Below are 16,826 nucleotides of genomic sequence, written 5' to 3' on the forward strand. Positions count from 1 at the left end.
GGTAGGACACTACCACGATTTTATGTCGACGTGATCTCACTGCTGCAACCAAAACATCGAGAACCGAGCAGGGGAGGGGGAGTATCCGCTCTGTTTTATACTTTAGGTATTTTAGAGATTTGGGGGTACCTCCTGAAAGTGGAAAACCCCTTTAAGTTCTATAAACCAGCATTACTTCATGCCATGCAGTGTTGCGTTGCCTTTTGGCAGTATTACAGACACTGACATCTTGGAATTTCAGTATAATTACGTTCTGTTAGATAATGCTGGGTTGTGTTACAGCTGTCATATAACTGTGAGGAGATCAGCCCATGGCCGACGCAGAGTCTTGTCTAGCGTGTTAGGCGTCTTGATGTCAATGACTCAGTACACATTTGTGCATCCATATATAACATTGCGTATCATTGGTATTGGCCATCAGTCAGGGTCTGATTGCTAGTAATCTGATTGCTAGTGATCATGGAGACCTCCCATGCTTTTCTCACCTATCCTCTGGGAAGGTGCTAGGTTTATGGTGGGATTTGATGTTCTCCGCTCTGGATATGGAAAGCAGCTTCTTGTAGAATTGAAGTAATTGACAGGTGGAGAATCACAGGAGGATTGAGACGTAACGTTACCTGCTTAGAAAAACACCCCGAGGACATGGAATAAAAATAATTACCGTATGATGTTGAGTGGAAAAGAGAATGTCTTCAAGAAGAAGAGGCTTCAAGGGGAGGAGGGTGTCGGGTACGACGTGGTGATGACAGAATAGATTGTCCTGCCAAGAGATGGAGAATGTAATATTCAGATGAATGGAGACGAAACGGCAACAATGCGGTAACATTGGAGAAGGAGTAATGGGCACCAGACCGGCCGTCTGTCATATTACACTGTATTAATAACATGTTCTGCCGTATCATTACAGCGAGATACCGATACTTTGTATTATACCTAGCAAGCACCTCAAGGGGACGAAGCATGAGTCTTAAAGGAGTTGTAGCCTTTCAGTTCTTAACCCTAGAACGCATACCTGGGGCCTCGCAGGCCTGCTAGGTTACTTGTTTTCTATTTTCTGCAAGATTACTGTAGTTAGAACTTTGAAATTCTAGTTATTCCTCAGGTATATAGTTGTTACTAATTTCCAGTTGTTCATATATTTTTATGTCATCGGCATTTTCTTTTTTTGGAACTACCCCATAGTCACATACCTGGGGCCTTTTAGGCCTGTACTTGGTTTACATGTGATCCTCAGTCTTTTTTGTCTGTACTGTTGCTGGGGAAGACTTTGTCTTTATCTTGTCTTACTTTGTCTTTGAACTTTTGATGCCTACCATGATGGAGCGAAGCAACGCAAAATGCTTGCCAAGGCAAATTACGAAAGCTATGATCCGATGTGGTATACATTTTCAGGAACATCCAGAGCCAAGAGAAAAAAAAAAAGCGCTGTTATATTTGTCCAGCAAAGAAGGAAAGGAAATCTGAGCGTTTCTGTACTACTTGTGGACAAAATGTCTGCAAGGAACATTCTTCAGAAAAAATATGTGAAAATTGTTGGGGTAATCAGTAATGTTGAAAAGGAAAGTTTTTAAAAGAAATATTCCTGCACCATGTTTACTACTTTTACTGGTATCTTAATTTTGTTATTTTGTATTGTCTCATATTGTCTGTACATGTCCCCTCTGAATTGTAAAGCGCTGCGGAATATGTTGGCGCTATAGAACTAAAACTTTTATTATCATTATTATTATATTAATTATTTGGAATGCATATATTGGGCGTTTTAAGCCGGTGTAATTACTTTTGTTGGTTTCATGCACATAATTATAATGTCTTGAAATATTCACATCTCAAATAAACTTTGAAAAGTATTTCTATTTGAGTTACTCCATGTTATTTGCACACAGGCCTAAAAGGCCCCAGTTATGTGAAAGTGTAGATTTCTATGTTGCGCGTTCTAGGGTTAAGACATGATGGGGTCTGAGATGTATAAAACAACAATGATTTTTTTTTTTTTTTTACTCCCCCTCTCCGGGTCTAGCAATGTGTTTCCATTGCTGTTCTGGTTTTTGATTTGGTTGCAGCAGTGACTACAAGTCTACAGCACTGTACCTGTGTTGTCACCGCTGCAGCCAATCATCAAACACCAGAGCAGCAATAAAGAGGGATCGCTGGGCTCTGTGACTTGTGCCAGAATCGCTGAGCCCAGTGATTGTCTGTAGCAGGTATGAGCGCTATAGACATGGCGTCACTGCTGCAGCTAACCATCAGAGACCATCAGCAGACAACTTTGAAAAGTGCACGGCTTCAAAGGAGGCAGCAAATGCAGCAGATTAATAATGTGAAGCACTGTTTCTCTGCTGAATATTGGTATAAAACAAGAGGAGTGAGTAACCTGCCTGGTAAGCTGCATTAGATCTTGTGCCACTGATCTATTTGTCAAAATGTCTGCTAGTCTGATCTAGATGTATGTTTTATAAATCTGGGAAAACCTAAGTCGTTCTCCGGCACCGCTCTCTTCTACATCAGGAGTGCAGATGATGCCTGCACAATACCTGCCGGCATGTCATGCTGCCCGGTGGACACCTGTCAGTGCAATGTCAGCAGATGATGCCTGCACAATACCTGCCGGCATGTCATGCTGCCCGGTGGACACCTGTCAGTGCAATGTCAGCAGATGATGCCTGCACAATACCTGTTCGCATGTCACGCTACCTGGTGGACACCTGTCAGTGCAACCCCTTGCTCTGTGGCCTCCCTTCTAACAGTCTCGCACCCCTACAATCTATTCTACACTATGCTGCCCGGCTAATCCACCTCTCCCCTTGCTATTCCCCGGCCTCTCCTCTCTGCCAATCCCTTCACTGGCTTCCCATTGCCCAACGACTCCAGTTCAAAACACTAACCATGACCTATAAAGCCATCCACAACCTGTCTCCTCCCTACATCTGTGACCTAGTCTCCTATTACTTACCTGTACGTAACTATCGATCCTCACAACATCTCCTTCTCTACTCCTCTCTTATCTCCTCTTCCCACCATCGCATCAAAGATTTCTCTCGTGTCTCCCCCATACTCTGGAATGCTCTACCCCAGCATATCAGACTCTCTCCTACCTTGACAAGCTTCAAAAGGATCCTGAAGACCCACCTCTTTAGACAAGCCTAAAACCTGCCGTACCCTCAGTCTGATACAGCGCCGCACTATCAGCTCTACCCTCACCTACTGTATCCTCACCCATCCCTCGTAGACTGTGAGCCCTCGCGGGCTGGGTCCTCTCCCCTCCTGTACCTGTCTGTGTCTTGTATTGTTTATGATTATTGTACCTGTTCCTATTATGTATACCCTTTCACATGTAAAGCGCCTTGGAATAAATGACGCTATAATAATAAATAATAATAATACTGTCAGCAGATGATTCCTGCACGATACCTGCCGGCATGTCACACTGCTTGTGGGTCTAATCTTTTTTCCTTGTACAACCCCTTTCATGCCTACATCAATTTAATGATAATGTGACAAATTAAACTCTGTAATACGTAGTACATAGGAAGATATGAAACTTTGTAGTTCATGTGAGTATATAAGATTCTGCAATATGTGATATTAGGAGAAGGTGGCATCTTCAGCACTGTCCTGTAAAGTCTCCAGACTCTGGTAATACTCATAAACCTCCCTGTGCCGTTACAAAAGTCTTGCTTGTGTTATCCCGGGAGGGGGGAGATGCAGCTGCAGTAAGAACCTTCATGCTGTGGGAGGAGAGACTATCCTACCAATGCTTTGCTCCCCTCCAGTGTGAACACTTATGGGGTATACAAAGAATATCTAAGCTGGGAGAAGTATCATGGTCTTATGCCGTGTAGGGTTTCTCTAGGTGTTAGCACACAGGCACAAAACCGGAGCGTGATTTTTATTTTTTTTTGGTCAATTAAGCCATAACACTTAAGGTGAAACAGTGGCATTTGTGCTGTCAGGGCGCTCATCCAGATTGACATCATCGCTCACACTGTGATTAGACGTAGCTACTGAGAACAGGCAGCGACATGATCTGCACATGGCACATATCAGGCCCCGAGCAAAGCAGCTTAATAAATGGCTGGAACGTCTTAATCCTGACTTGTTACATCTGCCTGGTGTTGTAGAGACTGTCATGAGCCAGTATTACCTGTAATGTAGCCTGATCGTGCACCTCCGGCGCTGATTTTTCTCTTAAAATGCAGTGTCCTACATAGTACAGAACAAACCCGAGACCTTTACCCAGCCTGGACAGCATGTCATGTCCAAGAGCTTATATTAACTCTTATATTAGGGCACAGCGATCCATGAAAATTAATGTTTTGAGATGATAAACTTTTTTTTATTAATTTTTATTCCAAAAACAGCGCCACTTTTGTCTCAAGGTCATTTGTGGTATTGCAGCTCAGCCCAATACTCTATGGTCAGGGTGGTCGTCCTTTTGGAAACTTTAACGCATACTTTTTTATTTCCCCCAGACGTCCACAAAATGTGCAGCTGTGTGTTGGGGAACGTCCACACAAGATTTGCCAGAAAAATGACAAATCCACTGCATGAGCCACTTGTGGTTTCCTCCACAGGCATTGCACACAGGGAATTCCACAGTAAACGTTTTTTTTTTGGGGGGGGGGGGAGTTTTGTTTGTTTGTTTTTTTTGTTTTACGTAATACACATTTTTTTTAACACTAAATTTGGTAAAAATCTTATTTAAGTCGTAAGCATTGTAATCTGCTGCACGTTTATGTCTTGGAAAACTGCATAGAAAAATCTGCAGTTTATCTGCCCTATGTAACCATGCTCCTAAAACCACAGGGTGTTTTTTTGCTTATAACCTGCACCTGTATAGGAAACTTTTACGCTATGTGCGCTTGTTTCAGAAAATTTTTTCACAAGAAAACTGCACCTTGTGCCAGAATACACATGTTTATTACGCATTTTTGTCTATGCGCTTGTTTTCGTGAAATCAATGGCTGGAAGGTTTAAAAAAAAAAAAAACTGGACAAAAATGCTCAAATAATTGACATGCTGCAGTTTTGGTTTTTTTTGGGGTTTTTTTTTTTACCTAAAACTGCAGGCAAAAAAAAAAAGCAACGTGTGCACAGCATTTCTGAATTCTCATTGACTTTGCTGTGGGAAGGAGAGACATGCAGTTTTGAACAACAAACTGCACCAAAACAACGCAGCATGCGCACACAGCCTTAAGGTAAGTGCACACGATCAGGACTCGCTGCGTCCTGGACCTGTGGGGCCGCGAGTCTCCTCCGCAGGAGACCACAGCTACACTCATGCCCACGATTCGGGCTCAGGCAGTTGTGTTCTCCCTGCGGAGGACATTTGCGTCTCTGCAGCAAACAACTGACATGCTGTGGCTCAAGAATCCGCTCTGCAAGTCAGGTTTCGCTGCGGGAAAAACAAGCACAAAGGGCATGGGATTTCTAGAAATCCATCCGCTGTGCTTGTACTGTACAACGCAGTGTTTTGGACACAGGGAAAACACTCTGCATACAAAACGCTGTGAATCCTGGTCATGCACACACAGCCTAAAGCCCGCTTTACACACAGTGACATCGCTAGTGATGTCGCTGGTGAAAGCACCCGCCCTCGTCGGTTGTGCGTCACAGGCAAATCGCTGCCCTTGGTACACAATATCGCTACGACCGGTCACACTATACTTACCTGGCTAGCGACGTCGCTGTGGCCGGCGAACCGCCTCCTTTCTAACGGGGCGGTTTGTTCGGCGTCACAGCGACGTCACTTTAGCGGCCGCCCAATAGAAGCGGAGGGGCGGAGATGAGCGGGCCGAACATCCCACCCACCTTCTTCCTTCCATTGCGGGCGGCCGCAGGTACGGTGTTGTTCATCGTTCCTGCGGTGTCACATGTAGCGATGTGTGCTGCCGTAGGAACGCTGAACAATCTGCGTCCTGGAACAGCAACGATAATCGGGATTAGAGCGATAAGGTGAGTATTTTTGATCGTTAGCGGTCGTTCATACATTTCACATGCAACGACGTCACTAACGAGGCCGGATATGCGTCATGAATTCCGTGACCCCAACGACCTCTCGTTAGCGATGTTGTTGCGTGTAAAGCGGCCTTAAGGCTATGTTCACACGTTGCATTTTTGCCCCATTGGCAGTAAAAAAAAAAAGCTGCATGTTTTGCTGCATTTTTTTTGTCATTTGTCTGCAATACATGTTTAAATGAAGGGAATTTTGTTTACTTACCGTAAATTCCTTTTCTTTTAGCTCCTATTGGGAGACCCAGACAATTGGGTGTATAGCTTCTGCCTCCGGAGGCCACACAAAGTATTACACTTTAAAAAGTGTAACCCCTTCCCTCTGCCTATACACCCTCCCGTGGATCACGGGCTCCTCAGTTTTGGTGCAAAAGCAGGAAGGAGGAAACTTATAAATTGGTCTAAGGTAAATTCAATCCGAAGGATGTTCGGAGAACTGAAAACCATGAACCAAAAGAACAATTCAACATGAACAACATCTGTACACAAAAGAACAACCAGCCCGAAGGGAACAGGGGCGGGTGCTGGGTCTCCCAATAGGAGCTAGAAGAAAAGGAATTTACGGTAAGTAAACAAAATTCCCTTCTTCTTTGTCGCTCCATTGGGAGACCCAGACAATTGGGACGTCCAAATGCAGTCCCTGGGTGGGTAAAAGAATACCTCGATAAAAAAAGAGCCGAAAACGACCCCCTCTTACAGGTGGGCAACCGCCGCCTGAAGGACTCGCCTACCTAGACTGGCGTCTGCCGAAGCATAGGTATGCACCTGATAGTGTTTCGTGAAAGTGTCCAGACTAGACCAGGTAGCTGCCTGACACACCTGCTGAGCCGTAGCCCGGTGCCGCAATGCCCAGGACGCACCCACGGCTCTGGTAGAATGGGCTTTCAGCCCCAAAGGAAGCGGAAGCCCAGAAGAACGGTAGGCTTCAAGAATCGGTTCCTTGATCCACCGAGCCAAGGTTGACTTGGAAGCCTGCAAACCCTTACGCTGGCCAGCGACAAGGACAAAGAGGGCATCTGAACGGCGCAGGGGCGCCGTGCGAGACACGTAGAGCCGGAGTGCTCTCACCAGATCTAATGAGTGCAAATCCTTTTCACACTGGTGAACTGGATGCGGGCAAAATGAAGGTAAGGAGATATCCTGATTAAGATGAAAAGAGGATACCACCTTAGGGAGAAATTCCGGGACCGGACGCAGAACCACCTTATCCTGGTGAAAAACCAGGAAGGGGGCTTTGCATGACAGCGCTGCCAGCTCCGACACTCTACTGAGCGATGTAACTGCCACTAGAAATGCCACCTTCTGCGAAAGACGTGATAAAGAGACATCCCGCAGCGGCTCGAAAGGTGGTTTCTGAAGAGCCGTTAGCACCCTGTTAAGGTTCCAGCGGACGCTTGTAAGGTGGGACTATGTGGCAAACTCCCTGCAGGAACATGCGGACCTGCGGAAGCCTGGCTAGACGCTTTTGAAAAAATACGGATAGCGCCGATACTTGTCCCTTGAGAGAGCCGAGAGACAAACCCTTGTCCATTCCGGATTGAAGGAATGAAAGAAAAGTGGGTAAGGCAAAGGGCCAGGGAGTAAAACCATTATCAGAGCACCAGGATAAGAAGATCCTCCAAGACCTGTGATAGATCTTGGCGGACGTTGGTTTCCTGGCCTGTCTCATAGTGGCAATGACATCTTGAGATAACCCTGAGGACGCTAGGAGCCAGGACTCAATGGCCACACAGTCAGGTTGAGGGCCGCAGAATTCAGATGGAAAAACGGCCCTTGTGACAGCAAGTCTGGGCGGTCTGGGAGCGCCCACGGTTGACCCACCGTGAGATGCCACAGATCCGGGTACCACGACCGCCTCGGCCAATCTGGGGCGACGAGAATGGCGCGACGACAGTCGGACCTGATTTTGCGCAGCACTCTGGGCAGCATCGCCAGAGGAGGAAATACATAGGGCAGTCGAAACTGCGACCAATCCTGAACTAATGCGTCCGCCGCCAGAGCTCTGTGATCTTGAGACCGGTCCATGAATGCCGGGACTTTGTTGTTGTGCCGTGACGCCATGAGATCAACGTCCGGCGTTCCCCAGCGGCGACAGATCTCTCGAAACACGTCTGGGTGAAGAGACCATTCCCCCGCGTCCATGCCCTGTCGACTGAGAAAATCTGCTTCCCAGTTTTCTACGCCCGGGATGTGAACTGCGGAGATGGTGGAAGCTGTGGCTTTCACCCACTGCAGAATCCGTCGGACTTCCTGGAAGGCTTGACGACTGCGAGTGCCGCCTTGGTGGTTGATATATGCGACGGCAGTGGCGTTGTCCGACTGGATCCGGATCTGCCTGCCCTCCAGCCACCGATGAAAGGCCAATAGGGCTAGATACACTGCCCTTATCTCCAGAATATTGATCTGAAGGGATGACTCTATCGGAGTCCAGGTTCCCTGAGCCCTGTGGTGGAGAAAAACCGCCCCCCACCCTGACAGGCTCGCGTCCGTGGTGACCACAGCCCAGGTGGGGGGTAGGAAGGATTTTCCCTGCGACAGAGAGTTGGGAAGGAGCCACCACTGAAGTGACATCTTGGTTGCAAGGGAAAGAGAGACGTTCCTGTCGAGGGAAGTCGACCTCCTGTCCCATTTGCGGAGAATGTCCCACTGGAGTGGCCGCAGATGGAATTGCGCGAAGGGCACTGCCTCCATCGCTGCCACCATCTTCCCCAGGAAGTGCATGAGGCGCCTCAAGGGGTGTGACTGACCCCGAAGAAGAGATTGCACCCCTGCCTGCAGCGAAAGCTGTTTGTCCAGCGGTAGCATGACTACTGCTGACTGAGTATGAAACTCCATCCCAAGGTACGTCAGTGATTGGGTCGGTGTCAACTTGGATTTTGGGAAGTTGATGATCCACCCGAACTGCTGGAGAGTCGCCAGAGCGACGGAAAGGCTGTTTTGACACGCCATCTGAGAGGGTGCCCTGACCAGAAGATCGGCTAAGTAGGGAATCACCGAGTGGCCCTGAGAGTGTAGGACCGCCACAACAGATGCCATGACCTTGGTGAACACCCTTGGGGCTGTCGCCAGGCCGAAAGGCAAAGCCACGAACTGAAGGTGTTCGTCCCCGATGGCGAAACGCAAAAAGCGTTGATGTTCGGGTGCGATCGGCACATGGAGATAAGCATCCTTGATGTCGATCGATGCTAGGAAGTCTCCTTGTGACATCGAAGCGATGACCGAGCGGAGAGATTCCATCCGAAACCGTCTGGTGCTCACATGTCTGTTGAGCAGTTTGAGGTCCAGAACGGGACGGAACGAGCCGTCCTTCTTTGGCACCACAAACAAGTTGGAGTAAAAGCCGCGACCATGTTCCTGGGGGGGAACAGGGATCACAACTCCTTCTGTCTTCAAAGCGTTCACCGCCTGAAAAAGTGCATCGGCTCGCTCGGAGGGCGGAGAGGTTCTGAAGAAACGAGTCGGGGGACGAGAGCTGAACTCTATCCTGTAACCGTGAGACAGAATGTCTCTCACCCATCGGTCCTGAACATGTGGCCACCAGGCGTCGCAAAAGCGGGAGAGCCTGCCACCGACCGAGGATGCAGTTCGGGGATGCCGAGAGTCATGAGGAGGCCGCCTTGGAAGCAGTGCCTCCTGCGGCCTTTTGGGGGCGTGACTTGGACCGCCACGCATAGGAGTTCCTCTGGCCTTTCTCCGGCCTGCTGGACGAAGAGGATTGGGGCTTGGCGGAGGGACGAAAGGACTGAAACCTCGATTGTATTTTCCGTTGCTGTGGTCTCTTCGGTTTGGACTGGGGTAAGGAGGAGTCCTTTCCCTTGGATTCCTTAATAATCTCATCCAATCGTTCGCCAAACAAGCGGTCGCCAGAAAACGGCAAACCGGTTAAGAACCTCTTGGAAGCCGAGTCTGCCTTCCATTCGCGCAGCCACATGGCCCTGCGGACTGCCACAGAGTTAGCGGATGCCACCGCTGTACGGCTAGCAGAGTCTAGAACTGCGTTCATGGCGTAGGAAGAAAAAGCTGACGCCTGAGAAGTCAAAGACGCAACCTGCGGAGCAGAATTACGTGTGACCGCAGTAATCTCAGCCAGACAAGCTGAGATAGCTTGGAGTGCCCACACGGCTGCAAAAGCCGGGGCAAAAGACGCGCCCGTGGCTTCATAGATGGATTTCACCAGGAGCTCTATCTGCCTGTCAGTGGCATCCTTTAGCGATGAGCCATCTGCAACCGATACCACAGATCTAGCCGCCAATCTAGAGACTGGGGGATCCACCTTGGGACATTGAGCCCAACCCTTAACAACGTCAGAGGGGAAGGGGTAACGTGTGTCAGTAAGGCGCTTAGTAAAGCGCTTGTCCGGAACCGCTCTGGGCTTCTGGACAGCATCTCTGAAGTTAGAGTGATCGAAAAACTCACTCCGTGTACGTTTAGGGAACCGAAACTGGTGTTTCTCCTGCTGAGAAGTCGACTCCTCTACAGGTGGCGGCGGGGGAGATATATCTAACACCTGGTTGATGGACGAGATAAGGTCATTTACTATGGCGTCCCCTTCAGGTGTATCAAGATTGAGAGCAACGTCAGGGTCAGAGCCCTGAGCTGCGACGTCCGCCTCGTCCTCCAGAGATTCCTCAAGCTGGGAACCCGAGCAGCGTGAAGAAGTCGGGGAAGATTCCCAGCGGGCCCGCTTAGCCGGTCTGGGACTGTGGTCCGGGCCGGAGTCCTCCACATGAGACCTAGGGCCCCCCCTGGGAACGTGCTGCGGCGCGGACAGAGAGGGGCCTGGAGGCGAAGATCCAACAGGGCCCGGGGCCTGTGGAAGGACCGGTCTGGACTGCAAAGCTTCAAGCAGCTTGGCAGACCATTTGTCCATAGACTGAGCCATGGATTGTGGGAGTGACTCAGAGTTTTTCAGCAAAAACTGCAAACTCTGTCCCTGCCGCCTGGACAGGGGGAGCAAGGGGTTCTACCTGAGCCGAGGGGCCCACTAGTGACCGAGGCTCCGGCTGAGCAAGCAAAACAGGGGTTGAGCATTGCTCACAGTGAGGGTAGGTGGAACCCGCAGGTAACTTAGCCGCACAAGAGGTACAGGTCGCAAAATAACCCTGTGCCTTGGCACCCTTGCTCCTTGTGGACGACATGCTGTTGTCTCCTAGGAGAGTGATCACTGAGGGTATATGGGAAAGGGTATACAGCCCGACCAAACAGAAATATATAAATATATATATAGTATCTATTCCGGCACCCTAAGGGGACCAGCACCGGGTGACCGGTGTGGCTTACCGACCGCTAAAAAGCGGAGTGTGTGTCCTCCAGATTCCCTGCCTTAGGTCTCCCAGCGTTGCAGAGCTCTTTCCTGGAAATCCTCCACAGGCAGAATGCCAAAAAAATGGCTGCCGGAGCTCTCTAGGGAGGAGTGGGGCCGTGGGCGGCGCTAGAAAAGTGCGGGAATCTGGAGTCCCCACAGTGATCAGTGAGAGGGGAGGAAACATACAGGATGCTCCGGCCCTCACAACCGACGTCAGGTCGGCAGTCCCGCCCTTACCCCTGATAGACAGGCCCGGGGGCGGGAGTTTTGCTACTAGGCCGCAATTGAAGCCGGGGACTAAATTTAAGACCGCGGCCGACAAACAGGCGCGGTCGGCGCGGAAGTCCGCCGGCCGTCACAAATAAGCAGCTGCTGCAGCGTCCGGGATGAAGGCGCTCCATGCACATCCCCCATGGGGATACAGAGTACCATAGTGATGCAGGGCCCGGTCCCTGAGGATAAATCAACTCCTGTCCGACAGATTCCCACAGGGGCTGCGGAGGGAGCACGGTCCCAGTGAATGGATGACCGCTCAGGATCCCACTTCTCCCAGAGCCGCTAAGGGATGGTGAAGGAGACGGCATGAGGCTCCGTCCTTTGTACCCACAATGGGTACCTCAACCTTAACAGCACCGCCGACGTAGTGGGGTGAGAAGGGAACATGCCGGGGGCCCCGTGGGGGCCCACTTTTCTTCCAACCGATATAACTAAAATGAGAATGCATGAGTGGATTTGTGCCTCCTTCCACACAAAGCATAAAACTGAGGAGCCCGTGATGCACGGGAGGGTGTATAGGCAGAGGGGAGGGGTTACACTTTTTAAAGTGTAATACTTTGTGTGGCCTCCGGAGGCAGAAGCTATACACCCAATTGTCTGGGTCTCCCAATGGAGCGACAAAGAAAATTAGTTTCATTGACCGCAAAAGTAGCAAAAATCACCGCTGCCTTTTTTCACAGTCATTGCTTTCAATGGTTCAAAAAGCAGCAAAAACGCTGAAAGAATTGACGTGCTGATTTTTTTCAGAGCTGTAGAAAACAAAAGCATCAGTTTTCCATTTTTCAGGGAACAAATAGCAAATGTGCCTGTGTATATTCCTAAAATCTCGTCGCTTTTGCTGGTACTGTAAAAAAAAAGATTTTTATTTGCATAAAACTCATGAAAAAAATGGAAAAACAATTCTGCAAAAATGCAACATGTGAACAGAGCTTAAATCTTCATCTCGGTTTAATCCCTCTGTTCTCCAGACATTGTCTCATGAATCCATTTTTGTTTAAAAACTCTTCCACCTACAGGAGGTTTCCCTAAATTGGAACTATCCAGAGATGTTAACATGGAAAGAACATATTGAGTGGATGCCATCCGCTGCCCATCTATCACACATTACTCCATATTAATAACAAAAGTTTAAGTGTATTGTGTTTTTTTTGCTTTTGTTACTGGTTTCCTCAAGGTCATATTGACTTGGAACCTTATGAGATGATATCACTTAATGCAATGCAGGAAAAGTTATAGGGGTCTTCCAAATGCCCCTCTTCTCTGGCTGTAGTTTGTACTTACTCTCCCCGGGTCCAGCACTCAGTCTCCTCCCTTTCTTATTGTCTGTGATTGTCTGCAGCGCTGATTTCACATCAGAAGAGTGACGCCTCAGGTCTGTGGGGTACTCAGTCCCGGGCCATATATGTACGGGGATGCTGTGTCACAGTTGTGTAATGGCCGATGCCCAGTTCCGTGACCCTGGGGGTCGCTTTTTAAAGGGATTATATACAGGGGAGTTTAAAGAGTTTATATTGTGACGCCTCTTGCGGGTTGTGGTTTTGGTGATGGAACCGCCGCTGCACAGTCTTTTACCACTGGGGCTGATGGTGATGGCAGCCTAGATGGTAGGCCCTCCGTAAGTAGGGCCGGGCCCCGGGGAGTGGATGTTGGGTCCCGGCGCAGAAATAATGGAGACCACACGATGGGGATGCAGTGCAACTGTTGTTTACTCACAGTGGTGTTGAGCTGAGGCACTGAAGACTGCTGGTTTCAACCCCTGGTCCTTTTTGTTCCAGTGCCTGTGTGGTAACCTGGCGGCTTCCTTCCCCAGCACCTCTCACAGGTTGGTGGAACCCCGTAGCTTGGAGTGTCTGTGGGTTCCCTACCGTCTGTCGGCAGTCTCTGGTCCGTATGGCGGGAAGGGTGAGCCCTGTAGGGTCGGTGTTCTGTTACGGTCTTTGGCTCTATCTTTACTGCTGGTGGCCCCAGATTCTTGGGTCAGTGAGTTCCATGAAGGTCCCCTCACTGTGCAGGTATTTGTCAGGTAGCCTGAAGTGTTTGCCTGACCTAGGGCCCTGTGCCCCGTCGGTGCTCTGGTTCCAGGGGTACCTGGCTGTACCCTCTCTGGCAACCACACTCCTACGTCACTGCTACACGACCCTGTCTGGAGACATGTCCGTCCCCTTCAACTGTCACTACCGGACTCCCTGTCTTTTCTTTCTACTCCTCCCACCGGGTTCTCGTCTAGTGGACTGGACTGGCTCCACCTCTGGGTGGCCATCCATTGGGTCTTGGACTAGTCAGTCACCCATGATTGGGAGAGGGAAACTGGGGATGTTGTGTTTTGATGTTACCGGCACTGGTCTTCCAGGTCCCTGGGGGTAGGCCCTGCATCTTTGTCAGGATGCAGTACCTAATAGTGCCCTGAGGGGTTCAGGGGCGCTACAGAAGCACTTCAACAAATCATTGAGCATTAGCAAAGATTGTGGTTGGAGACTGAAATGATCGCGACGGTGCAGCTACAAAAATATCATACGACTATGTTCACACACTATTTTATTACTACAGCCAAAATCTGCTTTCTTGCAGTAAAAAGAGGGGTTTTAAAATTCCAATTTTTCAGCATATTTGCTGCTTTTCACAATATTTTTGACAATTTTTTTTTTCCTTGCAGTGTTTTTCGGGTGCAAATTACGTGTCTTTTGTCTACATTACATTTTTAATACAGTTAGGTTGTTTGGCAGTGTTTTTTTTTTTACTTTCTCATTGTTATGAGCAGTTATGATACTGACCAGAGTTAATAATAATAAAAAAAAATAATAATAAAAAAAAAAAAAAAAGTTGCTGTTTTCCAATTTAGTCAGGTCACCAAGTGTGTGCAGGAGGTTTCCGAAATCTCCTAGCTTTTGCTGGTACTGTAAAAAGTGCCTTTGGTACATGCTTTGTGGGCCCTTTCCTATAAGGCAAAAATGTAGCCTTTTGACCTCCATATGCTTTTAGGCCTTGTGGCCACGTTGCTTTTTTCCTTGCTTTTTTTTTAAAAGCATGGAAAAAGTATCCCAGCAAAGTCTAATGAGATTCCTGACGTACAGTGCACACGCTGCTTCTTTTTTCCTTGGATTTTTTGTTGTGGAAAAAAGAAGCAGCGTGTCAATTTTTTCTATGTGTTTTTTCCTGCTTTTTTCACCAATTTATTTTAATGGATCCAAAAGCGCATGTGTAATGCCCATGTTGCTTTTTTGTGCGGTTTTATGTGCTGTTTTTGACATCACTGGGGCTTCCTGCAGACATTTACTCATATCGCGGTCTTTACTGCGGGACCTTGCTGCAGGGAACTCTGCTGGCATAGGTGCCCTGGTCTGTGAGGTGATCTGTACCTCAGTAACCCAGGGTTGTCATGGTGATAATCCAGGGTTACCAGTGCAGCAATCTGGTACCTGTCATCGTATTACAGGGAGCCGATCGCCAGGGAGAGGTAAGCGATTCCTCACCCTGCCTCCTGAATGCTGCAATCGTACTGATCGCAGCATTAAGGGGGCTAAACTGCTGGGAGCGGCGCGGGCACTGCTTCTGGCAGCAAAAGCCAGGTCCCGGCTGTTAGATCAGCCGGTTACCTGGCGGCAATCGCTGGGGTACAGTGGAGGAACCCCCGTGAGCGCCATGACTAAAAAAAAAAAACACAAAAAAGCATGTAAAGCTGTAACGCAGTAAAAAAAAAAAAGAGTGTTTTTTTGCTGCTTTTTTCCTGACAAAACATGCTTTTTTATGTGTAGCTTTTCTGCCCATTAAAAAGCAACGTGGGCACACAGCCTTGGTTTTATAAAAGTATTTGAAATAGCGTAGTCTGAGTCCTAAAAAAAATAAAAACTTGTGGTATACGTGTTTTTAGCATTATAGCCTATAGGTGACATTCTATTCAAGGGAGACTGTTCAAACCGAGCACAGGGCTTGGTGCACCCTTGGTGTGGCTAAACAGTCCAGTGCACCTTCCCACTTGTTTTCCGTCAGTCTTCACCCTCCTCTTCCAAGTTTGCCAGCTCTGACTTTACAGCAGCCATAGGAGGGCAGAGACGGATGGAAAACAAGTAGGTGAGAAAATACACTGAACTATTTGGCCACGCCAAGGGTGCACCAAGCGCATGTGCTTGGTCTGAACAGTCACTCTGTGTCTTTAAATGTATACTTCATGAGCTTTTATCAATCTTTCCATTGTAAATCCATTGAACTGATGCCCTTATAGCCTAAGGGTGATAGGTGACACCTGGTTTGTTCTTTTCAGTACTTTACTAGCAGCTTACAACAGCCCTGAACCCACAACTTTCTTCCAGCTGTTGTAACTACCATAAGGCACCTTATATCTAAATTACTACTGTATTATGACACTTTATTTGCCCACTTCATTATTAAGCAGCTAAAAATAGCTCTTTATATAATGTTTTGTTTTAATGCAGGCCTGGCAACTAAGATTCAGTCATCTAGCAGGATACGGGGCCAAATACTACTCCTACCTGATGTCCAGGGCGGTGGCCTCCATGGTATGGAAACAGTGCTTCATGAAAAATCCATTTGACCGGTAAGAGTTTCATGTCACTCTCAGGGGTATCATTTTATTACATGTAAGATACATTTACAGATCCGGATTCTGCAGAGATGAATGTTGCTCCATTGATAAATACATTGTGCATATTGTGTCATTTGTGCAAAATGATCAGGCTTTGAATTAGGAAGATGCAGTAAGGCTGCTTTCACACATCCGGTTTTTGCTGTGTGGTACAATCCGTTAAAACCGGAAAGAACGGATGCGGCGTGTGTTGCCGCCGGATCCGTTCTTTCCCCCATAGACTTGTATTAGCGCCGGACTATGCCGCATGGCCTTGCGTTGCATGCGGCTTTTGCCGGATCCGGTGTAAATAGCTGATCCGGCGGCCGGATGGAACGCTGCTTGCTTTTGTCTCCGGCGAAAAACCATATCGCGCCAGATCCAGCGCCGTGCGGCATGATTTACAATGGACGTCGGATCTGACGTAATGCGTCAAAAACCGGATCCAGACGCCGGATCCGGTTTTTTGATCTGCGCATGCTCATCATCAGAACGGATCCGTCAAAAAACGGAAGTAACGCATGGAAGAAACTGATGCGACTGATCCGTTTTTTGGGGGGGGGGTTTGCTGGATCTGTCGCATCAGTTTTTTTGCCGGATTGTGCCTGATGCCAAAAAACGGATGTGTGAAACCAGCCTTAGTTTACTTGGAAAC

At 48.4% G+C, this 16,826-nt stretch overlaps 1 protein-coding gene across 1 annotated transcript in view; it reads left to right on the forward strand.

Annotated features, from left to right (window-relative positions):
- The window catches only part of MIPEP (mitochondrial intermediate peptidase), a 225,448-nt gene that overhangs the window by 164,111 nt on the left and 44,511 nt on the right, over positions 1-16,826 (forward strand). The window contains exon 17 of the mRNA XM_075337383.1: positions 16,023-16,144. Coding sequence (XP_075193498.1) covers positions 16,023-16,144 — 122 coding nt within the window. The remainder of the gene's footprint in view (positions 1-16,022; positions 16,145-16,826) is intronic.

Source organism: Anomaloglossus baeobatrachus, chromosome 2 (assembly GCF_048569485.1).
Source record: "Anomaloglossus baeobatrachus isolate aAnoBae1 chromosome 2, aAnoBae1.hap1, whole genome shotgun sequence".
Classification (NCBI taxonomy): domain Eukaryota; kingdom Metazoa; phylum Chordata; class Amphibia; order Anura; family Aromobatidae; genus Anomaloglossus; species Anomaloglossus baeobatrachus.